The sequence below is a fragment of the Anser brachyrhynchus genome, assembly GCF_964034855.1.
Source record: "Anser brachyrhynchus genome assembly, chromosome: 10".
NCBI lineage: Eukaryota > Metazoa > Chordata > Aves > Anseriformes > Anatidae > Anser > Anser brachyrhynchus.
The window spans coordinates 12,397,923-12,422,395 of NC_137705.1; the positions used below are offsets into that span (position 1 = coordinate 12,397,923).

Genomic DNA, 24,473 nt, shown 5'->3' on the forward strand with positions numbered 1-24,473 from the left:
CAAGGGGTCCCAGGGGGTCCCAGGGGGTCCCAGTGGCCTCCAGACCCCCCCAAAATGGTGGCCTATCTGGGAGCGCAGCCAAGAGGGTCAGGGGCACAGGGAAAGGGACGGGGACACAACCTGAGTGCTCACGGGAATCCAGGCGCCGCGGGAGCTGCCCTCCGCACGCTGTGGGACAGACGGGGCAGGGGTTAGGGGCTGGGGGGGTCAGGGTCTGCGGGGATTAGGGGCTGTGGGGACAGACCCCCAGCCCCGGGGCAGGCAGGGGATGCTCACCGCAGTGCTGGCTCATCTCCTGCCTGACGTAGGCCCGGATCTCCTCCTCCTGCCGACGAGCAGGGGGGGAAACGATGTGTGTCACAAGGGAAATTGGGATTAGAGATGCGGAAAACTTTCCCCCGGGCTCACGTGCTGAGCAGAGCCCGGAGGTGGGGCATGCTCCTCCATCATCATCAGTGGGACAGATGCGGTGCCCTTCCCAGCCCGTCACCCCCGTGCCGGGGTCCCCCAGCCCCTTACCGTCATGCCCGGCTCCCCCTTCTCCCCGCGGAGCCCCTCAGCACCAGGACTGCCCTAGGGACAAGCAGAGCAGAGGTGGGAGCCGCCCCCGGGGCTCCCCGGGGCAGGGCCGGGTGCCCGCTCACCCACCTGCTCTCCTCGCTCGCCGGGGATGCCGGGCACGCCGCGAGCCCCCATCACCGCCTGCCCGGGGGGGCCTCTCTCCCCCTGCAAAGGACACGGGCTCAGGGTCTGGCCGGTGGCTCCCCTGCGAGCCCCGGAGTCTCCCTGCCCTCCCCGGTGCCCTGGGTCCAGCCCAGCCCCAGGAGAAGGGTCCCAAACCTCCCCTCTCCTGTCCCCTCCCTGGGCAGGGGGACACAAGGGAGGTCCCCAAAGCCATGGAGCTGGCAGGGCAGGTACGGAGCTGGGACACGGCTCCTGATGCCGCCGCCTCCTTGGTCTCTCCGGGGACAGGTCCTGCCCCCACCGCAGCATGGACTCACCTTCTGGCCCTGCATGCCCTCGGGACCTCGTGGGCCAATGCTGCCTGGGGGGCCAGGGGGGCCGGGAGCCCCGTCACTGCCCCGGGGGCCGGGGGCACCGATAACGCCTGGAGCACCCTGCGGGACAGCAGAGGGATGGGCTGGAGACGTCCCAGAGCAGGCACCGGGGCCATGCTCTGTCCCCACAGCTGGGGTGTCCCCAAAGCACCGGCTTTTGGGAGCATCAGGCTCCGATGCCCCACGGAGCAAGGCTTGATGCTGGTGAAGCCAAAGCGGTGCGATGGATACGTCCCCTCCCAGCCCGCTCACCCGGTCTCCTTTCTCCCCCTGGTCTCCTTTGGCTCCCTGCTGCCCGTCGAATCCCCGGTCGCCCTGGGGAGAGGAAGGCGCAGGCAGTGGGGGATGGAGGGGAGCAGCCCCAGGACCATCCCCAAGGTCCCAGCATGGTTCTCCCTGCCCTACCTTGGGTCCCATGAGTCCCTCCTTCCCGGGGACCCCCGGCACTCCTGACAGCCCCAGCTCTCCCTGCGGGATGAAGCAGACATCGGTGAGCCCCCGCTGTGCATCCGCACCCCATCCCAGTGCCACCCTGGCGCTTACCGGCTCGCCTTTCCTCCCCGGCAGTCCCGAGCGCCCCGGCAGCCCCGGCTCTCCCTACAGCAGGCAGGAGAGAGGCAGGACGGGCGTCAGTCCTCGCCCTCGGGGCTCACCCCGAGCAGGGGACCCTCACCGGGGTCCCTGTGACGCCTCTGTGGGGCTGAGGTCCGGGCTCAGCCATCCCCGGTGGCTGAGGGACGGACGGAGGGGCTCCGCAGCGTGGGCACCCGCTCACCTTCTCGCCCTTGTCCCCGTCGAGGCCGCAGGCGCCTTTCATGCCGCGGTCACCCTGTGGGGACGGGGGGAGTCAGCGCCCTGCCCGGCCTGCACGGGTGCTGGCCGTCGTGCAGCGGGGATGACCCACCTTGGGGCCACGCATGCCCAGGTACCCCACGTCTCCTTTCTCTCCCCGGGCTCCAGCGATGCCATCCCGGCCGGGCTGGCCCTGCGGGAAGCGCACAGCGTGATGGGGACCCATCCTGCCCCATCGCAGCGTGGCGGCAGCACCGAGACGTGTCTCCTCACCGGCTCTCCCGGCTCCCCTGGCACGCCGACTTCTCCCTGGCGAAGGCAAAGGAAGGGCTCAGGCCAGGGGACGGTGACCCCAGCACCCCCAGCACCCCCAGTGGGGGCCCAGCCCCTTACCTTCTGCCCGCCGGGGCCGCGTGCCCCGGGGAAGCCCGTGGAGCCCTTCTCGCCCTGCTCGCCCCTCGCCCCCTGCAAGCAGAAACGTGGGGCACGGGGACGCCGACGTGCCTGGGTCCCTCCAGCCCTGCGTGTCCCCCAGCCCTCCAGTCCCCCGTCCCCCAGCCCCATACCTTCTCTCCGGGCATGCCCTGCTCGCCCTTGTCCCCCTTGTCCCCTTCTGAGCCCTTCAGGCCACGCTCTCCCTGCAGAGGGGGAAGCGGAGGGATGGGGTCAGGGAGATGCACGTTGGGATGGGGGGAGCCAGCTCCCCAGGGCAGGACCGTGGGGACAACGCGCCCCCCGGCAGCGAGGAGCCCCCCATCTCTTACCGGCTCCCCCTTGCTGCCCCGCGCCCCGGCGGGCCCCTCCACCACGACGCTATCACCCTGTGAGAGATTTGGGTTGAGCAGGGTGGGGGCACGGCACCGCTGTGCCCCCCCGCCACCACCCCAGCCCCAGGGTCTCACCTTGTCTCCCTTGGGCCCCATGGCCCCGACGTCTCCCTGCGGGGACGGGACGGTGAGATGTGGAGATGGGAGGGGGCAGCACCTCCCTGGGGAGGCGTCCCCCCCTCCCAGTCCCTCAGCCCCCGGGGGGGGTCCCTTACCTTGTCCCCGCGCTCCCCTCGGGCCCCAGGCAAGCCCTGCAGGACAGAGGAGAGGGCTGGTTGGGGGGGGGGACACACACACACAGCTGGGGGGGGCAGCGAGCTTTGGGTACGTACCGTCGGCCCGCGATCGCCTGCCAGCCCCGGGCGCCCGTCTTCACCCTGCGAGGAGGAGAAAAGGGGATGTGAGGGAAGGGGTCTGGGATGGGGGCACCCCCAGCGGCACCCCGTGCCTGAGGTGGGGACATGGGGGGGCTGGTGGTGGGATGGGGGGGGTCTGTGGTGGTGCCTACCCGCGGTCCTGGGTCGCCACGCTCGCCTCTGGCTCCTGGCAGCCCGGCCCCGGGGTCACCCTGCAGGGGGAAAGCAAGATCTTGTCCCCGTCCCAGCTGCCCATGGCCCCAGCTGTGCTGTGTCCCCCCCCCGCCACGCCAGGGGACATCCTGTGACCCCCCCGTACTGCCCCAAGAGCCTGGCACAGGGCAGGTGCCCACGTGCCATCGTCCAGAGCGGGCTCAGCACCACTCGAGGCGGGGGCTGCAGCCCCACATCCCCCGTGCTATAGGGCCGTCCCCAGACTCACCTTGTCACCCTTCTGGCCAGAGGCCCCAGGTGTGCCCTAAAAGAGAGGAGAGGGTGAGCGAGCCACGGGAAGGTGGTGCCAGGGCCCCGTCACCCCGCCTGGGCCAGGATGGGACCAGGGACGGATCCTGCCCCCGCCCTGGGGGCACCACAGTACCGGAGCCCCCCGTACTCACCGCTGGCCCCGGGGGTCCCAGGGGTCCTGGTGGTCCTGCGGCGCCGTCCCTCCCGGGAAAGCCGATCAGCCCCTGGTGGGGACACGGTGCTGAGCGGGCAGGGACCGGGGCAGGGACTGGGGCTGCTGAGACCCCGCTGGGGCTGCCCGAGGCCGCCCCGTCAGCGAGGCCAGGTGCTGGCCGCTGCCGTTACCCGCTCTCCCGGGGGACCTGGCGCGCCAGGCTGCCCGCTGTCCCCTCTCAGGCCCGGCTGTCCCGGTGCCCCGGCGATGCCCGCTAAGCCCGGGGGTCCTGGGGGTCCTGGCAAGCCGATGTCACCCTGCAGCGGGGAGAAAAGAGACGTGGCCCAGGGAAATGGGAACGTGCTTCTGCCTTGTCCGGCTGGGCCAGGATGGCATCGGGCACCTGGGGCATGGCGAGAGCCGGGGGACACAGGGACAGGGACAAGGGAAGGGGCTACCTTCAAGCCCGGAGGCCCGTCCTGTCCTGGTGGTCCCCGCACACCGACGCCGGGAGAGCCCTGCGTGATGGGGCAGAGAGCACGGGGACGGTCACCCCTGGGGGGCACGGGGTGCCCGGGCAGCGTGTCCCCGCGGCAGGGACACTTACCTTCTCCCCCTTGGCTCCGGACGCCCCCTTGGCTCCCTGCAAGGACACGGAGCCGTCAGGGAGGGCTGGGTTTTGCGGGGTGGCTGGGGCATGGGGTAAGGGGGGGCTCCCCTTGGGAGGTGACGGTGCTGCCCTCCCCCCAGTGCCCCCTACTCACATCTTCCCCGGGGTCTCCCGGCTCTCCGGATCCTCCGGGCTCCCCCTGACAGGGGGACACAAGCAGACAGCAGGGGGGTGTGACTAGGGGGGGGCAGCGGAGGTGACCGGACCCCCACGGCCCCCTCCGTGCCTGGGGCAACTCCTCACCTTCTCTCCCTTGGGGCCGGGCAAGCCCCGGGCACCCTTGGATCCCTGGGGAGGGGGAGAGAGGCATTAGGGATGGGAGAGCAGCACCGGGGGGGGCTGCAGCACCCCGGGGGGGCACAGTGCAGAGGTTGAGGGCACCAACTCACCGGCTCGCCCAGCAGCACTCCCTCCAGCAGCGCTGGCTCGCCCTGCAGCGACACGAGGCTCAGCACCCTGCGGACCCCTGCCCGCTGCGGGGTGGGGGCCCCCCACGTACCCCAGCTCCTTACCTTCTCGCCCTTGGCACCGGGGGGGCCGGTGATGGCCTGGGGCGCAGGGGAGAGAGGCGTCAGGTTAGGAGGGCTCTGCTGCGTCCCGGCGAGCAGGGGAGGCTGCGGGGAGCCCTGCACTTACCTGCCCCGGGGCTCCGGTGTCCCCTGGCTCCCCTTTGGGGCCGGCAGGGCCCGAAGGTCCCGGCACACCCTGGCACAAAGCACGCAGCTCTCAGCCGCGGCCGCCAAAGCTCCGCAGCCCGTGCTGAGCCCCTCAGCCCCGGAGCGATGGCACCGGGCTGACCGGCCTCGTTACCATCTTCCCTGGCATCCCCGGCTCGCCGTCCTTCCCCGACACGCCGTCCCGGCCCGGCACGCCCGGCTTGCCGCTCTCCCCCTGCGGATGGCACAGCAGGGATGGGGCTGTGCGCACCCCGCAGCCCCCCAGCCCCTGGGGGCCGGCATCCCCGCGGGACGACGGGTGGGGAAGGCACGCTCACCACTTGTCCTGGCAGCCCGGGGGCACCCTGCGGACCCTGTAATGGGGGCACGACCAAAAATTAAGCCAGGACCCAGGCACAGGGACGGGAAGCTCTCAAGGGATGGGTGCCTGCGGATACCTACCACCAGGCCGGGGGGGCCAGGGGGGCCAGGCAGTCCCATGCTGCCCTGGGGACCGGGCAAGCCCTGCAATGGAAAAAGCGGGGTCAGAGAGGAGATGCCACCCTGGCACATCTCTCTGGGACAGCCGGGACATCAGCTGTCCCCTGGGAAGGGCTGTGGGTTTGGGGACCAGGCTGGCGCTGGTGGGGAGGGAGTGGAGGCTCACCCGGATGCTGGCACCATGCTCCCCCGGGTCACCCTGTGGAGACAGCACCTGCATCGGTCCCCGTGCCCCGACGCCCCTGCCACCGCAGCCGCACCGCGTCCCCACGTCCCCTGAACCCCCCAGGGGCTGGCTCCAGCAGGGGACCAGCCCCACATTTTTCCCCACGGCCCCCAGTGCCAGCAGGGCACCGTGCTTTCTTCTGCAGGGTCAAATGTGGTGGTGGTGGTGATGATGATGATGTACCTTCATCCCGGCTGGGCCCTGCGTCCCTGGGGGGCCAGCGGTGCCCTGCAGGGAACAAGGTGACATTATGTCCTCGTGGTGCCTGCTGGTGGCACGGCTCCTCGGGACGAGGAGGGGGCAGCAGGACAGCGCGGTCCCAGCACGGGGACACGGGGGGTGTCCTTACCGGAGGTCCTGGTGGCCCCGGCTCTCCCTGGTTGCCCTGGGGGGGAGGAAGAGATGCGGTCAGCGGATCCCCGGTGCACGGTGGCTCTGGGCACCCACACCAAGCAGGGACAAGCCCGGCCAGATCCCACCAGGATGCGCTGTGCCAAGCGCCCACGGAGCAAGAGCCAGGGGGACGGTGACATGCAGGGGGACGGTGACATGCAGGGGGGGGCGGACACCTACCGGGCGTCCCAGCACGCCGGGGAAGCCTGGCAAGCCCTGCAAAGAAGCATGTCAGAGCCAGGGGGTAAGCGGGACCCCGGCACCTCCGAGCGGCCCCGCTTGCCCCAGAAGCTCCCCAGGGGATGAGCACGGTGCCACTGCGCAGTACCCGGCTGCGGGGTACTTACTGGGGGGCCGGGGGGCCCTCTAAAGCCCTGCGGGCCCTGTGGGGGAGGGAAGGAGGCAAACAACATGTGAATGCTCCCGCTGGGGCTGGTGGCAGCTGCTGTGGGACCACGGGACCTTCCCACCCCTCCCAGAACACATCCCCCCCGCATCCCCACTCACCGGCTTCCCCTCGGGGCCAGCCAGACCCCTCTCTCCTGGAAGGCCCTGGAAGAAGAGGTGGAGACAGTGGGGTGGAGATGGGGCCACGGGGATGGTGGAGATGGAATGGAGATGGAGACGGGAATGGAGATGGAGACGGGAACGGAGATGGAGACGGGAACGGAGATGGAGACGGGAACGGAGATGGAGACGGGAACGGAGATGGGGGATGGGGAAGATGGAAATGGAGGTGGAGACCATGGGGATGAGGAGGATGGGGATGATGGAGTTGGGGGTGGAGACCATGAGCATGAGGATGAGGATGGGGATGAAGACCATGGGGATGATGGGGATGGGAATGGAGACTGTGGGGATGATGGGGATGGGAATGATGGAGGCAGGGATGAAGACCATGGGGATGAGGACCATGGGGATGAGGACGAGGACCATGGGGATGGAGACCATGGGGATGATGGGGACTGAGGTCCAGTGCCATACTCACCGGGGAGCCATCCCTGCCCTTCTCGCCAGGCTCTCCTCGCTCGCCCCGCGGCCCGCCTTCGCCCTGCCGTGGGGAGAGGCGCGGGGTTGTGGGACCTGCGCTGCAGGCAGGGCCGTCCCCGTCCCCGTCCCCCCGCCTGGCCCCACATCCCTCTTGCACCCAGAAAGGGGCGTCCCCAGCTGCGCCCCTGCCCGGGGCTTCGCTGGCAGCACACGGAGAGGGGAGAGCAGAGAGCTGGTGCCGAGCCCGGAAAGGGAGCGCAGGAGGAAGAGAGAAGCGGAGGAGCCACGGGAGACTTACTACACGCAGACCTTATCTCCTTTGGGTCCTCGCTCGCCCTCGGCACCCGGCTCACCCTGCAGGGAGGAGGAGGAGGAGGAGGAAGAGGGGATGTTGCCAGCCTCACGTGCTGCAGCTGGGATGCCCACCCGCTGTCCCCTGCCCCGGCCCAGCTCGTCGCAGCTGTGGGGTTGTCACATCGTTCCCAAACAGCTCCAGGGGGGCTGGCTCCGTTGTCGCCCTGCTCCTTTCTCCCCGGGCACTCACCTTCGCTCCCTTGGGTCCGGGGGGGCCGCGCTCCCCTGGGAAGCCCATCAGGCTGCCCTCCATCACATCTGCCTGCGGGCACAGCGCCGTCAGGGCCGGCACCCAGGGGACCCCCGGGAGGTCCCCCAGTGGCACAGCCCTCCCTGAGCCCCTGTGCCGGGGGGCCAGACGTGGACGCCCACCACAGAGGCACCAACTGGCACCTCTTGGAGAGGGTCCCCGGCAGCATCCGTCACCTACCTTGGGCCCTGGGGGGCCTGGGGGGCCTGGCAAGCCATCTCTGCCCTAGCCATAAGGAAAATAGGGGGAGCATCAAAGGGACAGCGGAGGAAAAGGGGGCAGAGCCAGCCCTTGCGTGGCTGACCCAGGCCCCCATGGGGCAGCCCTGTGCCCCCCGGGGATCTCCCCATCACAGCACCGGGGGACAGAGGGGGGACACTGGGACGCTGTCCCGGTTTGGGCTCACCTGCTCACCCCGGTCACCCTTCTCACCCCGGTCGCCCTGGGGAAAGGAGGCAGTGGGAGGTCACGGAGCTGTCCCCAAGCACGGGGGCCAGGTCCCCCAGCCCGCACCCCCTCACTCACCTTCTCGCCGGGCCGCCCGGCCTCCCCCAGCTCCCCGGCCCGGCCCGGCACCCCCGGGATGCCCGGTTTGCCAGGCTCCCCCGGCTGCCCGGGCGGCCCCTCGGGGCCCCGATCGCCCACAGCCCGGCCTGCAGGGCCCTGGGGGCCGGGGGCGCCTTGGTCCCCTTTGTCACCTTTGGGTCCTCGCTCACCGGGGAAGCCTAAGGAGCCCTGCAAGAAAAAAAAACACGCAGGGCTGCCAGAGCCAGGACCGTGCCAGGCTGTGGGGTGGGCACCCCAAGATGCACAGATCAGAGCTAGACGGGAAGGGGGACACGGGGCTGTGAATTTGGGCACAGCAGGGGGGTGGGAAGGTGCCCACAGGAGCCCCCGGATCCCAGCAGCTCTCACCTCCCGTCCTGGGGGGCCCCTCTCTCCTGGCTCCCCCCGGCTGCCCTTCTGCCCCCGCAGCCGTTCGGACACGGGCAGAAACGAGTCCGAGCTCCCGTCGTAGGCACCCGTGAGCTCCTTAAGGGATGAGACCTGGGAGGGAGGAAAGAGGCACGGCTCAGGGGGTCGTGCTCCCCAGTCACGGCGCCATCCCCAGCCCCGCCAAGCGCAGGGCAGCTCCCAGCCTGCCCACCTTGATGCCGAGGGCTTCCAGGCTACGCTCGACGTTCTGCAACAGAAGGACATTAAACAGGGAGCTGGCGTCGTGCCGCTGCCACCGCTGGGGCTCTGGGGGCTCCTCCAGCCCCGTGGGGTGGTGGTGGGGAACTCACCACTGCAGTCCCGGGGTCACCGCGGATGCCAGGTCGTCCCTATATTTAGGGTGAGAGGGAATGAGATGTACGGCGGGCAAGGGGAGCAGGCTGGTGCTGCCCTCAGTAGGTTTCAGAGTTAACATCCACGAGGTGCTGCCTAGGCAGGGCTGCGGTTCTCTGGGGTGCTCCCAGCTTCCTGGGCTCAGTGCTGGGTACTCACCGGCTCCCCTCGCGGTCCAGGCTCCCCTGGGTCCCCCTGAAATACAGCAGAGGTGTCGGGGGGAGCAGGGGCCCCAAAGGACTCGTCCCTTGGGGCGTGGTCCCCCCCAGAGCTTTGCCATGGAGGGCTGGGGTCAGGAACACACCTACCTTGGGTCCAGCAACCCCGCGGAGGCCCGGTGACCCCTAGAAGACACAGAGGGGACACGATGGCACCCACGGACACGGGGCAGTGCCCCAAGGGAGCCGTGGGGCAGGGGTCCTGCTGGCCCCAGGTGGCACCGAGGGCTTGGGGACTACAAACCTGGCCTGGGGGGCCGACCTGCCCAGGGATGCCGGGGAGGCCAGGGGGGCCGGGGGGCCCGGGCACGCCGCTGTCCCCCTGCTCGCCCTTGGCACCGCTGCGGCCCTGCCAGGAGAGCGGTGTCACCCCGGGACACGGGTGCCCAGGCACTGTCCCCAGCGGGGACACCCCACCGCCACGCGGGGCAGCGGGGGAGCCCCAGCTCGGAGGTACTCACGTCTCTGCCAGGAGCCCCGGCATCGCCTTTATCGCCCTGGCATCGGGAAGGGAAAAAAAATAAAAAATAAAAAAAGAGAAAAAGAAGAAAAGGACTCAGAAGGTTGCGTCCCCAGCCCCAGAGCCCAGGGAATGGGGTGCCCACTGTGGGCACGGGGACGGCCCAGGGCTCTGCTCCTCACCTTCCTCCCGTCCTCTCCTGGTGTCCCGTCTTCTCCCTGCAGATGGAGGCTGTGAACCAGTGCCAGACCCCAGTGCCCGACCCCAGTGCCCCTGCCATGGGCACTGGGTGGCACAGGGCTGGGGCCCTTCGCCCCACACCCCCCTCACCCTCGTGTCTGATTGGGGTTTCCAGCCCTCGGGGTCCCCGGGGGTGCCCCGAAGCCAAGCCCCGCTCCCCTACTCACGTTCTTGCCGTTGAGGCCAGGCTTGCCATCGTCACCGGGTTTGCCCTGGTGGGAAGCAGAGGCGGTGAGGGACCCCCCCCCCGAACAGGGAGCCAGGGGGGAGCCAGGGGGGTTCCAGGCAGACAGAACCAGCTGGGAGCAGCCACAGAGGGCACGGGGCAGGGCACGTCCCCGCGGCGCAGGGCGTTTGGTACTCACGGGGAGGCCGGGCGGCCCCAGGGGTCCCACGGCGCCAGGCGGGCCCTGCTCCCCACGCAGCCCCGGCAGCCCCTGCGGGGAGAGGAGACAGGGGGAGGCCTCTGCAGCCGAATTTGGGAGGAGGGAGCAGGGCCGGGGACGGCGGCGCTGTACCCGGGCTGGGGACGGTCCCGCTGTGCGGCCCCAGAACAGGGAGCACAGGGCAGGACCGCAGTGCCTTGTGAGGGCGATGTCCCCAGCAGGAGCACAACCCCAACCCGCGCTCCCAGGAGGTACTTACATCCCGGCCGGGGTCCCCCTGCTTCCCTGGGTCCCCCTGCGGACAAGAAGGATGTGAGGGAGAGCCCTTTGCCACAAGCATCTCCATCCCGAAGCAGAGGACGTGCAGTGGGACGGTTCCTCTGCTCCACCACCTCCTCCAGCCCCTGCAGCCCCCACTCCCGGTGCCCCCCCCCCCAGCTCCACGCTCACCCTCAGCCCGGGGGGCCCTGGGGGCCCAGGTTTCCCTTCCAGCCCGTTGCGGCCGTCCAGCCCCGGTGGGCCACGCTCTCCCTGTAAGGAGAAAAAAGAAAAAAAAGACTCAGGATGCTTTCTCCAGCCTGAGAGCCTGGGCAGGGAGGTGCCACCACAGGCAGGGACGGGGGTGTCACAGGGCAGCCCCCAGCCCCTCACCTTCTCTCCTGGCAAGCCTCGGTCCCCAGGGTCACCCTGTGGGGTGGGAAGAGGAGGGAGTAAGCCCCTTGTCACCCCCAACAGGGGGCTGAGTAGGGCACGGACCCCGCCGTGGGGAAGGGGGCACTCACCCGTGTGCCAGGGGGGCCGCGGGGGCCCTCGATGCCCTGCAAGAGAGAAGCTGCTCAGGTGGGGCAGGGGGAGCCCCAGTGCCCACCTTTCACCCTCCAGCTCTCCAGAGCACTGCTCGCCTCAGTGCCCCATCGCCCCCCGCACCGGGCTCCCCGCACGTACCCTCTCTCCCGGCAGGCCGGGGGGGCCGGTGTCACCCCTGGCACCCTTCGCTCCGTCCTCGCCGGGGTCCCCGGGGTCCCCCTGGGGGGGAAGGCACGGCAGTCAGAGAGCACTGCCTGGGGCCAGCACAGAAGGCACAGGTCCCACAGCACGATGCCGAGCGCCAGGTGCGGGCTGTTGGTTACCTTCTCGCCCTTCTCCCCTGCTCCTCCGAGCCCCGCATCCACCTGCGGGGCAGAGAGGGGCCATCAGAGCGGGCATTGACCCGCCGATGGGGAAAGGGGTTTGGGCGGATCTTACTGTTCGTCCCGGGGGTCCAGGAGGCCCCTGTGAGAAGGGAGAGAGGAGGGGGTCAGCGGGACCTGCTGCATCCCAGGAGGGGACAGCAGGGCTGGTGGGGGACAGGCGGGTGGCTGCGTGCCGCCGGGGGGAGCGTCACTCACCGGCTCGCCACGGTCACCCTTGTTCCCTGGTGCTCCTGGGGCGCCCTGCAGGAGAGGGGATGGGCAGGGAGGGGATGAGGGTGCCCCCATGGGATGAGGGTACCCCCACGGGGAGGGGACAAGGGTACCCATGGGGAAGGGACAAGGGTACCCAGGTGGGGACGGGACAGGGGGTACCCCCATGGAGAGGATGCCACGGGCACGCCCACGGTGGTACTCACGTTTCTGCCTTCGGGACCCGGGTCCCCGAGGTCGCCCTTCTCCCCGGGGGGGCCGCGGTACCCGGGCAGCCCCTGGTTCGGGGGGCAGAGGGGGGCAGACGTCAGCCTGAGCCACCCAGGTGTCTCGCCCAGCCCCGGTCTCCCCGCCAGCCCGGCACTTACCCGCGGGCCCCTGTCTCCGGGTTTGCCAGGCAGGCCTGCTTCGCCCTGTGGGACAGATGAGGTGAGTGGGGTAGGGGGCAGAGGGGGGGCAGAGGGGGGGCAGTGCTCTGGCAGGGCCCTCACTCACCGGGGTGCCTTCGTCACCTTTCTCTCCACGCTCGCCCTGAGGCACAGGTCAGCAGCAGCGGCCGGGGGACAAAAGGACAAGTCACCAACATCCCCATGTGCTGTCCCCCGCTAGCCCACCCCAAATCGGGGCCACGGCATCCCCCCCCCAATGTCCCCCCGGCCCCCAGCCCCACGTACCTCCTTGCCACGCAGCCCCGTCTGCCCTGGTGTGCCCGCTCGGCCCGGCTCGCCCTTCTCGCCCGGCTCCCCCGGGTCCCCCTAGGTTGGGGATGCAAGTGGGGAGTGGGTCAGGGTGCCACGGAGGGGGGGGAAAGGGGGAAAAGGGGCTCAGCACAGCACCCTCTGCTCCCCCAGGCACTACCCCTCCAGCGCCTGACGGATGGACAGACAGACAGACAGACGGAGGGGCGATGCCTCCTGCAACGCCCTTACCTTGGGGCCGCTCCTGCCAGCAAGGCCAGGGATGCCCTGGGGGTCGCAGAAGGACAGCACGTGTTACGGGGGGCTGGGGTGGGTGTCGGGGTCAGAACCCCCCAGCCCCAGCCCCGCGGGCTCACCCGGACTCACCCGATCGCCCTGCTCGCCTTTGGGGCCGGCCGGGCCCGGGATGCTCAGACCAGGGTCACCCTAAACACAAAGGGGAGCAGCTTGGAGCAACGGGACTGGCACCATGCGACAGCAAGGGGGTGCCCGGGGGGGCTGCGTGCCCCCATGCCCAGCCCCGGCAGTACTCACACGGGCACCTCTCTCTCCCACATCGCCCTTGGGGCCAGGAGCCCCTTCTGGTCCTGGGAAGCCTCTGTCACCCTGCAGCAGATGAAGTGCCACCATCAGCCCCGCCAGACCTCCCCTTTCCCCACCGTGTAGCTGGGGAGCAGCACGGGCGTCCCCATGGTGCTGACATCCAGCCCTGCCGTGCCCCGGGGACACCAACAAGGGGCAGGGACAGGGACAGGGACAGGGCTACCTTCTCTCCTCTGGCACTGGCCACGCTGGTTGCCTGGGGGAGAAGCGTTGGGACAGTGCTGGGCGCTGCCGCAGCTCCCTGTCCCAGGGATGGGGCGAGGTGCCGGGCAGCACCGCTTACCGGCTGGCCGGGCTCGCCGGGCGCTCCTGGATCACCCTGGGGAAACACGGGCGTGAGTGCTGGCCCCCTCCCCACGGCCCACAGCCCCTTGGCACCCTGCTTCTCCCTCACCTTCTCGCCCCGTGGTCCGGCTGGTCCCGGAGCTCCCTGGTGAGGAGAGGAGACCTCAGGGGGCTGGCGGTGCCCGGGGACACGCACCCAGGGCACGGCCACCCCGCTGTCCTCAGGGCGGCATCGCCACCGCCCATGCTCACCTCTCTGCCCGATGGCCCCGGCCGTCCTGGGGCTCCCACTTCGCCCTGGAGGAAGAGAGAAAGACGAAGAGGAAGGTGCCAGGGACTGCATCTCCTAGGGAGGGCAGGCGTCGCCCCAGCATGGCCACGGCCCCCCAGCCCGCCTACCTTCTCGCCCTCAGGACCCGGCGCGCCACGGTCCCCCTGCGGAGCGAAGCAGAGGAGCGTCTCAGGCAGCCTTCCTCCCGCCCCACACGCTGCCCCAGGCCCCACGGATGAGGCAGGGAGCAGTGCTGATCCCCAAATCCCACCCGAGACTCCTGGCGGTCACCCAGGGCCACAGCCTCCCCAGTGCCACGGGGACCCCAGAGGTCACCGAAGCAGGCAGCCCCCGTCCCCACCTCACCTTCTCGCCCATCTCTCCCAGCTCGCCTGGCGCCCCGCGGTCTCCCTGGCACAGAAGATGGGGTTGGGGGCTGGCAGGACCCACAGGGGGTGGCACGGGTCCCCACACAGCCCCCGGGCCCCTTTTCTCCCCCCAGAGGGGCTGGGGGATGCGGGTGCACCGCGGGAGCGCCCTTCGGTCTCGTACCACTCACCTTCCTGCCCTGCTCCCCCGGCAGTCCCCGCGGCCCCTGCAGAGGAGGGCAGAGAAGATGTCACCTCCCGTGGGGGGAGGATGTCACCTCCCACCTTCCTTTGTCCTGGGACACTCACCCGGTCCCCTGGGTCCCCTGGGCGGCCGGGTGGCCCTGGCAAACCGTCCTCACCGTCACCCTGGGGGGCAGGAAAGCCGGCAGCACACCGTGAGATGGGGACGTGTGTCCCCGCCGCAGAGCCGGGGGGGGGGCCCACCACCCCCTTACCTTCTCGCCCTTGGGTCCAGGGGTGCCAGCAGGCCCCCGCGGGCCGGGGTCCCCAGGCAGACCCTACAAGAGAGCAGCGAGGGGACAGCTCAGCCCCTGGGGGCACCCGGCTGCCTGCGGCCCCGCTCCCCTTCGCTGGCCCAGGGGCCGGACTCACCGGGGGGCCTGGCTCCCCTCGGGGCGCTGCCCCATCCACAAGTCCGGGGGGGCCCTGCAGAGACAGGGGTGAGCCTGGTGAGCCTGGCGTGACAGCCCCACGGCTCAGCCCCTCCCAGGGAGGCTGAAGGGCCCTGGGACATCTTCACCCCCATTGAGGCACCGAGGGGGGCTGAGGAGCCAGGGGCACGTGGAGCCACTTACCCTCTCCCCTCGGTCACCCTTCTCCCCCTGCAAGGGTAAAAGCAAGAGGGTAAGGGTGGGTCTGGGCTCTCCTCATGCCTCACCCCACCCCCAAATGATGGGGCAATGGCTCACAAGGGGCATGGATGATGGAGGGGGGCACGGAGAGCGAACACGGCAAGGAAGGAGCCGCGCAGCACCGGGAGCATCACGTTAGGGGAGCAGCTTCAAGCTGCCGGCTGTCCCTCTGTCCCCATGCAGCACTGGGGGGCACGTACCTTTACAAAGTCTCCCGGAGGTCCCGGTGGCCCCATGGGCCCCGTGGGACCCAGAGGGCCTGGATCTCCAAAGGGCCCCCGTGGGCCAGGGCTGCCGGGGGGGCCAGGGTTGCCCTGGAGGAGAGAGATGCTCCATCAGCTGGGGGGGCACGGGGTGCGGGTGGAAACCCCCTCAGCATCCACACCCCCATCCATACCGGCGTGCCCGGCTCCCCTTTCCGTCCGGGCAGACCCTGTCCTCCATCCACAATCACCCTGGGCTCTCCCTGAATGAGGGGAAAAATATAAAATAAAATAAATCGGCGTCCCCACGGATCCCACCATGTCCCTGGGGCAGGACAACCTGGGGTCTCCCCAGCACCACGCCCAAGGAGGTGCAGGTGGTGAGATGTCCCCCCACAGCCCCGTGCCCCTCACCTACCGGCTCGCCTTTTTCCCCCTTGAGGCCAGGAAGCCCCGTCGGTCCCCGCGGCCCCTGGGGATAAAAGGTGGGAGTGAGCAGGGGTTCGTGGGGGGCGCGGGGTTGGGGAGGATGGGGCCATACTCACAGGATCCCCCCGGGGGCCGGGGATGCCCTGGGTGCCCTGGAAAACAACAGCTCAGGAGGTGAAAGCACATCCCTGCCGGGATGGGGAGAGGGGATGGGGTGGGATGGGATGGGGATGGGGATGGGATGGGGACGGGGGCTCCAGCCAAGGCAGGACGGTCAGTACCTGCCCAGTACTCCTGGCCTGGGGGACACGCACTGGGGACAGCGGTGACCCCACCAGCCAAGGAGACACCCTGGTGCCAGGAAGGGGTGAGCAGAGAGCTTGGAGCAAGCAGGAGAGGCTGGGTGATGGACAGAGCCATCAGTCAGGGCTGGATCGGTGCCGGGTCACCCACGGGGACACCCACGGGGACACCCACACTCACCGGCTGCCCGGGGGACCCGGGGTTCCCGGGGCGGCCAGGGCTTCCTGGCCCCCCATCAGCTCCAGGGAATCCCTGCAGGGGAGAGAAGTGTCACAGCAGCGCCACAGGTGTCCCCAGCAGCGCTGGCCCCAGTGCCACCTTCCTTCGGCACACCGAGCTGGGGTGTGATGGAGCAGTGGGGCTCCCCCCAGCTCCCTCCTCACCAGGTGAATTTTGGGAGAGAGGATGGAGGGGCAGAAAGAGGCCCCCGGGGGCCAGGTCCCTGTGCCTGAGGACCCCGGGCTGTGCGGGTAGGGGGTTACTCACTCTGTCCCCCTTCTTTCCTGGCTGCTCGACGCTCTCTCCTGGTGGACCCCGTGGTCCTACAGGTCCTGGGGGGCCAGGCAGCCCGTGGCGGCCCTGGGATAGCAGAGAGGACAGGCTTGGTGGCAGGTGGTGGCCAAGGGACGCTTGTCCCCTCCACTGCTGCGGCAAGGGCTGTGCCTATCCCTGCCCTGGCACCCACCCGCCGGCAGGACAGGGGGACACGGGGGCTGTGATGTCCCCCACCTCCCCCCGCACCCCCAAGCAGGACATTACCGGCTCTCCGGGAGGGCCCGGCTGCCCCGTACGCCCTTGTGGCCCCTGTGGAGACAAAGCCAGTGATCAGCATCCGCTGCGGGCTGTCACAAGCAGGATTTGGGTCACAAAGACCCCCCAGCTACAGGGGGGTACCCCAAAACACTTACCGCCTCTCCAGGGTCCCCTTTATCGCCCTGCAAGGGGACAGAGTAAAGGGGTGAGGGGCTGCACCCCTCTGCCAGCCCCACGCTCAGCCCCACACTGTGCCGATGCTGTGGGCACGACGAGGAGTCCCCGGTGCCCGCTCAGCCCCCACAGCACGGGGACGCTCACCTTGGGGCACTGCACGGCGCAGGGCTTCGGCTCCGGCTCGGGCTGGTGAGACAAGGGGAGGACACGTCAACCTGGGGAGGAAAAGCCCTGCACCCTCCCCATGGCGGCTGCTCCCCCCAGGCGGCCCGGCCCCTCACCCTGGTGGAGATGATGGTGCAGAGGTCGTCGGTGAGCTCTCCCTCCAGCTCCTGCAGCGCGCCGCGGCTGGGGAAGACGAAGCGCGGGTCCTCGGCCGTCACCATGCGCCGCAGCTGCTCCCGGTCTGCCCCCTCCAAGCCCACCGCCAGCACCCGCACCCCTGCGCCAGCAGCACCCTCAGCACCTGAGCTGGAGCACCCGGGGGGGCCCCAACCCGTGGGGATCCCATCCTGCAGGGACCCCGTCCCCCCTCACCCGCAGCCTTGATGTCCCTGGCCGCAGCGATGGCATCGTCCCCAGAGGGGCCGTCGGCCAGGACCACCAGCACCGCCGGCACGCCGGGCCGGCGCCCCGCGCCGGGGCTCAGCAGGTAGGTCCTGGCGAAGGTGATGGCTGCTCCTGGGGAGGGAAAAAGGACGAGGGGGTGTTAACAAGGTCCCGCGGGCCGCTGCCCCAGCCCCAGCTCGTCCCCTCACCGATGGCGTTGCCGCTGGGCTCCTCGTAGCGCATGGTGCGGATCTGCTCCAGCACGGCGGGCAGGTCGCTGGAGCGGTTGAGGAGCAGCCAGGGCAGGCTGCGGTAGCTGTAGGTGGCCAGGCCCACCTGCGGGGTGTGGGAACCACAGAACGGCTCGGGTTGGGACCCTAAAGACCCCCCCGGCTCCAACCCCCTGCCATGGGCACGGCACCTCCCACCAGCCCAGGCTGCCCCCAGCCCCCTCCAGCCTGGCCTGGGGCACCTCCAGGGATGGGGCACCCCCAGCTCCTCTGTGCCGGTGCCTCACTACCCTCTGAGCGAAGAATTTCCTCCTAACATCTAAACTCCTGGTTAAAACCATTCCCCCTTGTCCTATCATCATCTGTCCGAGTAAATAGCCGCTCTCCACCTTTTTTATAAGCCCCCTTTCAGTATCAAAAGGGACAGGGGTGGCACCACCGCCCCCCACCACCACGGCAGCCCCGTACCTGGGTGCCATCGGGGCCCAGGCGTCCCAGGGCAGTGACGGTGTTGGAGAGGAGACTGCGCACGGCGTCGGCGCCGGAGGAGCTGTCACGGGTGCCGTGCACCAGGAAGACGATGTCACCTCGGGCGTCCCTGCAGACTGCCAGAGGAAGGGGTGAGGCAGCCACCAGCACAGGGCCATCACCGCCCCGCATCGTCCCCCGGCACCCGGCGGTACCTGGGCGCTCGCTGACGGAGGTCTCGGCCCCCGGCGCACTGCCGAGGAGCGGGCGGATGGTGAAGGTGTAGCGCTGGCCCAGGCGCAGCCCGGAGACCTGCTGGGAGCTGGCGGTGCCCGGCAGTGCCCGCTGTGCCTCGCCGCCGGCTGCCACCCATGGAGAGTCAGCAGGGATGGGGATGGGGACAGCAAGCCTGCCCTGGGGACAGCAAGCCCCCCCTGGGGACAGCAAGCCTCCCCCCAAGCCACGTGCCCGCCTCACCTGCAGGAGGGCTCCAGGACAGGACGTACCCAGAGGCACTGGGGACAGGGGTCCAGGCGAGCGTCACGGAGTCTCTCCGCACGTCGGTCACCCGCAGGCTGGTGACACGGCCGGGGGCAGCTGCCGAGGGAGAGAATGGGGTGTCCCGGCCCCATGGGGTAGCCCCCGTCCCTCTCCCGACCTCCCACCCACCACCCTTCTCCATCCTGAGACTGGGTCCCCGTGGTGGAGGGGCGATGCTCCCTCGGCCCCACGCAGCCCCTTACCGGTGACGGCGGTGACGGTGACGGGCGAGCTCTCCCGGCCGCCCACCACGCTGGTGATGCTGACATGGTAGCGCCGACCGGGCTCCAGCCCCCCCAGGTCGTAGGAGCTGGAGGCGGCCGGGAGCTGCTGGCTGCGCTGGGGCCCTCCTGCATGGGGACAGAGAGATGAGGGGCCGGGGGACGGCGTGGCCGTGCAGGACGGGGACAACGCCGCACTCACCCTCGGCCGGGCGCCAGGTCAGCCGGTACCCGGTGCTGCCGGCCACCGGCACCCAGGCCAGGCGCAGGCGCTGCTCCGAGGCCTCCGTCACCTGGAATCCGCTGATGGGGGGCACCGGGGCTGCCTCCGCTGCAGGGAGAGGGGCAGGCATTAGGGCAGGGTTTAGGGCACCCTGCCAGAGTGCTGTCCCCGTCCCCCGGAGCTCACGGGTGGTGACGATGATGGAGACGGGATTGCCCTCCCGGTTGCCGACGAGCGCCGTGACCTTCACGGTGTAGGAGACGCCTCCCTCCAGGTCGGGGATGTCGAAGGAGCTGATGTGGCCGGGAACCCGCTGGCTGCTCTCCGAGCCCCCTGCCGAGGACCACGAGTCAGCCCCGGACCCTGCCACCATCAGAGCCTGTCCCCATCCCCTGTCTCCGTCCCACGGTACCGTCCCTGCGGCTCCACACCACGCGGTACGCGGTGGCTCCCGGCACGCCGACCCAGGTGACATGGGCAACGTTGCTCCTGGACGACTGCACCTCCAGCCGGGACACTGTCCCCACCTGCTCGGGCGCTGTGTGACAAGGGGAAGGCCACTGTCACTTGTGCCCACGGCAAATGGCACAGCTGCCATCAGCAAGCAAGGGGCTGCCTCACCTGTCCGCCCCGTGGTGGTGACAGGGGGACCCTCACGGCCATCGACGATGGCAGAGACACCGACGGCATAGACGGTCCCAGCTCGCAGCCCCTCGATGGTGAAGGTGGTGGGGTCGGCAGGGAGGAAGCGGGATTGCTCCTGGCCTAGGAGAGACAGCCGGGGTGGGGAGGGCTCCCACAGCATCACCACCCCACCCCGCAGCCCCCACACTCACCGTCACTGGCCCGCCACGTCAGCCGGTAGCCCCCGGCGCCCGGCAGCCCCCTCCAGGTGACCTGCAGCTGGCTGGGACCGGCCTCCGTCACCCGCAGCTCGGAGATGCTGCCCACCGCCGGGTACTCTGCAGTGCCCGATGGCACCGGGGCATCAGCACGGGGCCACCCCCAAGGGCCCCATGGCCACCCTGGTGCTCAATGGGGACAGCACAGCGGGGGGAGCAGGCAGCGTGGACTTACTGACGCGGATGTTGAGCGTGCCGGCGCTGCCCTCCCGGCCACCCACGAGGGCTGAGACACGCACCAGGTAGGTGACACCTTCCCGGAGGTCACCCAGCTCCAGCGCCGTCTGGCCGCCTGGGACACGCCTCGTCCTCTCCGTGCCATCTGCCGGGAGCAGGGCGGCCGCAGGAGCCTCAGCACCGGCCGAGGTCCCCAGTGCTGTCACCCCAGTGGTGCCCCCCGAGCGGTGCCCCCCCATCCCCATCCCGCCAGCTCACCCTGGGCGTTGCGCACCGTCACTTTGTACTCGGTGGCGCCGGGGACGCCGGTCCAGCCCAGCCGTACCCTCCTGCCCATGTCCTCGAGGAGCCGCAGGTCCGTCACGGCGCCCACGGGCACCTCCACGCCTGCAAGGGGACACGGTGAGCTGGAGCCAGGTGGCATTGCTGTCACCCTGTCCTCGGCCCGGGCTGGGACTGGTGATATGGGAGTCGTGTGGCTCTGGTCCCAGCTTGAGCATGCCACGAGTGATATCTCAGTCCCAGGGCACTGCTAATGAGGCTGGGGACAGCCCCAGGGCCACTCACCCGTCTGGAAGGTGGTGACAGGGGTGGCCACCTCCCCGCCATCGTAGAGCGTGTAGAGGGTGATGCGGTACTCGGTGCCCGGCTGCAGCCCCGTCAGCTGGTAGCTGCTGACGCTGCTGGGCAGCGACACCGTCCTGGGGGGCTCCGGTCCTGCGGGGATGGCAGTGTCACCGTGGGCTGCCAGCCCCGGGTCACATCGGGGACCGGGCGCCCCGAGCCCAACCTGTGGCTCTCTTCCACTCCAGGCGGTAGCCGCGGGCCTCGCGGAGGGCAACCCAGAGCACCTGGATGGCCGTGGGGCCCAGGATGTTGGTCCGCAGCGTCTGCTCCGCACTGGCCTCTGCAAACAGACCCGGTGGGCTGTGTCACCCTGTCCCCTTGTCCCTGCCCCGGGACGAGCCAGAAGCCAGCGGCGAGCAGGGGCCGAGCCCACCACGTACCCGTTCTCTGCCGGACGGAGGCCGCGGGCCCCTCCAGCTGCCCGAAGAGCGGGGCCACTGTCACCACGTAGTCCGTGCCGGGCTGCAGCCCCCCCAGCACGTGCGACGTCTGCCTGGCGTCCAGCTCCACCTTGCGCCGGTCCTGCCCTGCTGGAGGAGAAGGAGCGCCGGTGCCACCACCGCCCTCCCGTCCCTCTCCCTCCCTCGGGGACACCGGGGTTGGGGCCGGCACCTACCTGCGAGGGCAGCCCAGGAGAGGCGGTAGCCGGTGGCACCGGTGACGGGCTGCCAGGCCAGCAGCATGCTCTGCGCCGACACGTTGTGCACGGCCACGTGCTGCACGCCCGCCGGGCGCTCTGCGGGCAGGATGCGGCCGTCGTACCCACGGGTGGTGCCACCGAGCACCACTTTCCTCGCAAAACCGCCCGGTTTGGGGCGGCGCAGAGCGCTGCGCCCCCAGGTGCCGCACCGCCCCGCAGAGCTCCCCTCCCGAGCAGGCGGTGCCGGGCCCCCAGCGCCTTGCTTTTAGGGCCTGGAATGCTTTCTGCGGGTTAAGGCTGGCTGGGGCGGCTGAAGGGGTTGGGTTGCCAAAGTTGGAGGCTTTCAAAAGGTGTTTCCCCAGGGCCTCATCCCCAGCCCTGCCCGGAGATGCTTTCACCACCCTCTTCCCTTGTGGAAACCGCGGTTTCTTCCCAGAAAGCTCAGGACTTGAATTAAACAAGAAACTATGGGGGTTTTCATCCCCATTTTTACGTCACTTGGGGGAAAGCTCCTGTGGAGACACCTCCAGAAAGCTGCGAAGGAGCTGAAGGGGTGCGCCAGGAGCTGAAGGGGCTCAGAGCATCACCCCGCAGCCACCAGCCGTGCTCACCCCTCACCACAGAGGCAGCGACAGGCCAGGGAGGAGCCCTATCCACCCCCGGGGGCCCCCGAGGGGACCTGAGGAGCTGTCCCCGCTGCCCCCCGCCACTGCCGCGCCTGGGGACGGGCGCACGGTGCTTACGTGTCCGCGCAGTGAGGGTGGCCGTGGCCGCGGGCTGCTGCGCGTGGCGTGCCCGCAGCGTCACCACGTACTCGGTGTCGGGGCGCAGGTTGCTGAGGGTGGCTGACAGCGCGCCGGCCCCCAGGCTCCTCTCCTCGCCCTGGGCTGCTCCTGCAGGGGGACACAGAGGGGTATGAGCAGGGGCAGGGACACGGCCCGTGGCGGGCCCGGCAGGGAAGGGGTGTCTGCGGGCCGGCTCCTCGCCCTGGGGATGCCAGGCAGTGCCAGGGGTGGGGAGCACAGGGCGAGGCTGGGACGGGGGCCAGGCACGGGCACTGCAGCACCTGGGGGCAGGGAGGGCCCGCCAGGTGCAGCGGCACGGCTGGGGTGGGGGTCCGCCGCCCGCCCCCCACATGCGCCCGTGGGTCACGAGCGCCCAGATGCGTGCCCTGAGCCCTTCGGGGTGAGGGCCCTGCCTGGAGCTTCGGGGTGCGGGAGCCCCCACCCAGCCCCTGTGCGCCTGCGATCCCGCACACCCCGCAGCTGGGGCACGAGCACCGCCCGAACGCACGCGTGTGCACGCCCGTGTGCTCGCCGCAGTCCTGGCACACGCCCCAACCGCTCACCCAAGGGGGTCCGGGTGGCACCGTCCCCTCGTGGGGGGAGGACCTGTCCCCTCACCTTGCGCGGTGTAGCTGAGGACGTAGCCCTGCGGTGGCTCGGGGCTGGGCTGCCAGGCCAGGCGCAGGAAGGACGCTCCGGCCTCCACCACGCGGAAATCCAGCACGCCGGCACGGCTCTCTGGGGACGCGCGGGGGCGGGGATGAGCCCCCATGGATGGCAGGCACCCAGCGCCTGCCTGGGCCCCACCGTGCCTCCCGGTGGGTGCTCAGGGGTACCCACGGGTACTCAGGGGAATTAAGGGGTACTCACGGGTGCGCGCCCGGCCCGACACCGACTTGCCGACGCTGTTGGCGTACTGGGCGATGACGGTGACCAGGTACTCCGTCCCCACGCGCAGCCCCCGCAGCACAGCGCTGGTCTCCCGGGGGCCCAGGCTCACCTGGGCAGGGGCAGAGTCACCCCGAGGCCAGGCAGGGGACCCTGGGGACCCCAAGCCAGCGCGGGGCTCACCTCCTGCCTCTCGGCCACGACGGGCTGCCCCAGCCCCGTCAGCGGGACGTGCTGCACCCTGTAGCCGGTGACGGGGCCGCTGGCTGGGGTCCAGCGGATGCGCAGAAGGTCAGGGCCTCGCTCCAGGATCTCCAGGTTGGAGGGGCCAGCGTGGCCTGGTCCGTCTGTGGGGGACAAGTCCCCGGGGGCGGCGAGGTCCCCAGGGGGGACCGACCCACAAGGGATGGGGATGAGGGTTTTATCACAGCACCACGGCAGCTGCACTCAGAGCGGTAGCGAGCTCTGCCAGCAGCCCCATCCCAAACGGAGGAGGACGCGGGGGGGGTCCCGTACCCAGGGTGCGCAGGGTGCCCCCGGAGCTCGTGCACACCCGGCGCGTCATCAGCGGCACCAGTGTGCCCAGCAGCTTGAAGTCACCGACGTAGTAGAAGAAGAAGTCGGTGGGTACCGAGGCCACGCGGACCAGCTCCTTCTCGTCGGCGTTCTTGATCCCTGGGGGGGTCGGGGGCAGCGGGTGAGGGCGGAAACCCCAGCCCCCACTGGGAGACCCCCTCACCCGGTGGTCGGGGCAGCAGCTGGCACGATGGGGACTCGCTCACCCACGGCGAAGACCTTGATGCCCTGGCTCTTCAGCTTCACGGCCGACTGCTCAGCATCATCCTGGGACTTGCCGTCCGTGATGAGGATGCAGATCTGCAGGGCCAGGGGAGAGCCATGAGACTCAGCCCAGGCCCGTGCACCCCCTGGGACATCCCAAATGACCCCCCGTGTACCTTTGGGACCGCGGGCCGCACATGCGTGGGACCGAAGAAGTTGTCAGAGATGTAGCGAAGGCCAGCACCGGTCCGTGTGTTGCCACCCTTGTAGCTCAGCTGCTGGATGGCCCTCCGGACACCCATGCCGTTGGCGTGCTGGGAGAAGGTGAATTCCACCCTGGGGGGCACAGGGGGACAGGTCACCCCCCAGCCCTGCGGTCCCCCAGCCCCACACCGTGTCCCACATGGCTCACCGCGGCTCGTCGCTGTACTGCACCACGGCGAAGCGCACTGCCTTCTCGCCCACGGCGTGCACGAAGGGTGCCACCAGGTCCTCCATGAAGGCGCGGACGGCACGGAAGTTGTTCCTGCCGATGCTGGATGAGCCGTCCACCAGGAAGGCGATGTCGGCCTCCAGCACGTCCTCGCACACCACTGCGGGACAGCACCGGTGCTCAGGGCACCTGCCCCCTCCGCACGGCTGGAGCGTGGCTGCCACCCCGGGTACCCCACGGCATGGGACCCCTGGACCTGTCCCCCATCCCTGTGCTCACATCACACCAGTGCCCCTTCCACAGCACTCCCCGTGCCC

The 24,473-nt window shown here is 70.0% G+C and overlaps 1 protein-coding gene across 8 annotated transcripts in view; it reads right to left on the bottom strand.

Annotated features, from left to right (window-relative positions):
* Positions 1-24,473, bottom strand: part of COL7A1 (collagen type VII alpha 1 chain) — a 31,230-nt gene that overhangs the window by 2,082 nt on the left and 4,675 nt on the right. For 3 of the 8 annotated variants that reach the window (XM_080606122.1, XM_080606124.1, XM_080606121.1), the window contains exons 3-116: positions 24,136-24,316; positions 23,900-24,059; positions 23,726-23,819; positions 23,460-23,618; positions 23,127-23,290; positions 22,926-23,055; positions 22,674-22,793; positions 22,014-22,163; positions 21,247-21,366; positions 21,011-21,160; positions 20,794-20,910; positions 20,571-20,720; positions 20,262-20,390; positions 20,002-20,148; positions 19,761-19,886; positions 19,546-19,689; positions 19,337-19,462; positions 19,111-19,257; positions 18,904-19,032; positions 18,684-18,830; positions 18,418-18,537; positions 18,156-18,302; positions 17,941-18,077; positions 17,452-17,578; positions 17,231-17,374; positions 16,975-17,135; positions 16,838-16,879; positions 16,672-16,698; positions 16,523-16,567; positions 16,250-16,342; positions 15,944-16,015; positions 15,577-15,612; positions 15,450-15,503; positions 15,226-15,294; positions 15,029-15,142; positions 14,772-14,798; positions 14,569-14,622; positions 14,412-14,474; positions 14,263-14,322; positions 14,145-14,180; positions 13,952-13,996; positions 13,714-13,749; positions 13,567-13,611; positions 13,424-13,459; positions 13,313-13,348; positions 13,193-13,225; positions 12,961-13,032; positions 12,793-12,852; positions 12,658-12,693; positions 12,403-12,483; positions 12,224-12,259; positions 12,097-12,141; positions 11,935-12,006; positions 11,714-11,758; positions 11,571-11,597; positions 11,456-11,497; positions 11,271-11,351; positions 11,108-11,143; positions 10,977-11,012; positions 10,776-10,856; positions 10,585-10,620; positions 10,305-10,376; positions 10,107-10,151; positions 9,882-9,917; positions 9,701-9,736; positions 9,484-9,588; positions 9,330-9,365; positions 9,181-9,216; positions 8,979-9,017; positions 8,840-8,875; positions 8,608-8,739; positions 8,218-8,427; positions 8,099-8,134; positions 7,873-7,917; positions 7,633-7,704; positions 7,398-7,442; positions 7,087-7,149; positions 6,606-6,650; positions 6,446-6,481; positions 6,279-6,314; positions 6,055-6,090; positions 5,889-5,933; positions 5,646-5,678; positions 5,441-5,503; positions 5,317-5,352; positions 5,133-5,213; positions 4,959-5,027; positions 4,835-4,870; positions 4,712-4,753; positions 4,566-4,610; positions 4,417-4,461; positions 4,260-4,295; positions 4,111-4,170; positions 3,844-3,969; positions 3,651-3,722; positions 3,476-3,511; positions 3,186-3,245; positions 3,010-3,054; positions 2,893-2,928; positions 2,753-2,788; positions 2,615-2,671; positions 2,417-2,488; positions 2,244-2,315; positions 2,124-2,159; positions 1,963-2,043; positions 1,834-1,887; positions 1,602-1,655; positions 1,464-1,526; positions 1,311-1,373; positions 1,002-1,118; positions 649-726; positions 520-573; positions 277-325; positions 121-168 (exon numbers count right to left, since the gene is read on the bottom strand). In XM_080606122.1, the coding sequence (XP_080462248.1) occupies positions 121-168; positions 277-325; positions 520-573; positions 649-726; positions 1,002-1,118; positions 1,311-1,373; positions 1,464-1,526; positions 1,602-1,655; positions 1,834-1,887; positions 1,963-2,043; positions 2,124-2,159; positions 2,244-2,315; positions 2,417-2,488; positions 2,615-2,671; positions 2,753-2,788; positions 2,893-2,928; positions 3,010-3,054; positions 3,186-3,245; positions 3,476-3,511; positions 3,651-3,722; positions 3,844-3,969; positions 4,111-4,170; positions 4,260-4,295; positions 4,417-4,461; positions 4,566-4,610; positions 4,712-4,753; positions 4,835-4,870; positions 4,959-5,027; positions 5,133-5,213; positions 5,317-5,352; positions 5,441-5,503; positions 5,646-5,678; positions 5,889-5,933; positions 6,055-6,090; positions 6,279-6,314; positions 6,446-6,481; positions 6,606-6,650; positions 7,087-7,149; positions 7,398-7,442; positions 7,633-7,704; positions 7,873-7,917; positions 8,099-8,134; positions 8,218-8,427; positions 8,608-8,739; positions 8,840-8,875; positions 8,979-9,017; positions 9,181-9,216; positions 9,330-9,365; positions 9,484-9,588; positions 9,701-9,736; positions 9,882-9,917; positions 10,107-10,151; positions 10,305-10,376; positions 10,585-10,620; positions 10,776-10,856; positions 10,977-11,012; positions 11,108-11,143; positions 11,271-11,351; positions 11,456-11,497; positions 11,571-11,597; positions 11,714-11,758; positions 11,935-12,006; positions 12,097-12,141; positions 12,224-12,259; positions 12,403-12,483; positions 12,658-12,693; positions 12,793-12,852; positions 12,961-13,032; positions 13,193-13,225; positions 13,313-13,348; positions 13,424-13,459; positions 13,567-13,611; positions 13,714-13,749; positions 13,952-13,996; positions 14,145-14,180; positions 14,263-14,322; positions 14,412-14,474; positions 14,569-14,622; positions 14,772-14,798; positions 15,029-15,142; positions 15,226-15,294; positions 15,450-15,503; positions 15,577-15,612; positions 15,944-16,015; positions 16,250-16,342; positions 16,523-16,567; positions 16,672-16,698; positions 16,838-16,879; positions 16,975-17,135; positions 17,231-17,374; positions 17,452-17,578; positions 17,941-18,077; positions 18,156-18,302; positions 18,418-18,537; positions 18,684-18,830; positions 18,904-19,032; positions 19,111-19,257; positions 19,337-19,462; positions 19,546-19,689; positions 19,761-19,886; positions 20,002-20,148; positions 20,262-20,390; positions 20,571-20,720; positions 20,794-20,910; positions 21,011-21,160; positions 21,247-21,366; positions 22,014-22,163; positions 22,674-22,793; positions 22,926-23,055; positions 23,127-23,290; positions 23,460-23,618; positions 23,726-23,819; positions 23,900-24,059; positions 24,136-24,316 (8,532 nt within the window). The remainder of the gene's footprint in view (positions 1-120; positions 169-276; positions 326-519; positions 574-648; positions 727-1,001; positions 1,119-1,310; positions 1,374-1,463; positions 1,527-1,601; positions 1,656-1,833; positions 1,888-1,962; positions 2,044-2,123; positions 2,160-2,243; positions 2,316-2,416; positions 2,489-2,614; positions 2,672-2,752; positions 2,789-2,892; positions 2,929-3,009; positions 3,055-3,185; positions 3,246-3,475; positions 3,512-3,650; positions 3,723-3,843; positions 3,970-4,110; positions 4,171-4,259; positions 4,296-4,416; positions 4,462-4,565; positions 4,611-4,711; positions 4,754-4,834; positions 4,871-4,958; positions 5,028-5,132; positions 5,214-5,316; positions 5,353-5,440; positions 5,504-5,645; positions 5,679-5,888; positions 5,934-6,054; positions 6,091-6,278; positions 6,315-6,445; positions 6,482-6,605; positions 6,651-7,086; positions 7,150-7,397; positions 7,443-7,632; positions 7,705-7,872; positions 7,918-8,098; positions 8,135-8,217; positions 8,428-8,607; positions 8,740-8,839; positions 8,876-8,978; positions 9,018-9,180; positions 9,217-9,329; positions 9,366-9,483; positions 9,589-9,700; positions 9,737-9,881; positions 9,918-10,106; positions 10,152-10,304; positions 10,377-10,584; positions 10,621-10,775; positions 10,857-10,976; positions 11,013-11,107; positions 11,144-11,270; positions 11,352-11,455; positions 11,498-11,570; positions 11,598-11,713; positions 11,759-11,934; positions 12,007-12,096; positions 12,142-12,223; positions 12,260-12,402; positions 12,484-12,657; positions 12,694-12,792; positions 12,853-12,960; positions 13,033-13,192; positions 13,226-13,312; positions 13,349-13,423; positions 13,460-13,566; positions 13,612-13,713; positions 13,750-13,951; positions 13,997-14,144; positions 14,181-14,262; positions 14,323-14,411; positions 14,475-14,568; positions 14,623-14,771; positions 14,799-15,028; positions 15,143-15,225; positions 15,295-15,449; positions 15,504-15,576; positions 15,613-15,943; positions 16,016-16,249; positions 16,343-16,522; positions 16,568-16,671; positions 16,699-16,837; positions 16,880-16,974; positions 17,136-17,230; positions 17,375-17,451; positions 17,579-17,940; positions 18,078-18,155; positions 18,303-18,417; positions 18,538-18,683; positions 18,831-18,903; positions 19,033-19,110; positions 19,258-19,336; positions 19,463-19,545; positions 19,690-19,760; positions 19,887-20,001; positions 20,149-20,261; positions 20,391-20,570; positions 20,721-20,793; positions 20,911-21,010; positions 21,161-21,246; positions 21,367-22,013; positions 22,164-22,673; positions 22,794-22,925; positions 23,056-23,126; positions 23,291-23,459; positions 23,619-23,725; positions 23,820-23,899; positions 24,060-24,135; positions 24,317-24,473) is intronic. The other 5 variants (XM_080606126.1, XM_080606125.1, XM_080606123.1 and 2 more) reach the window with 5 other exon arrangements.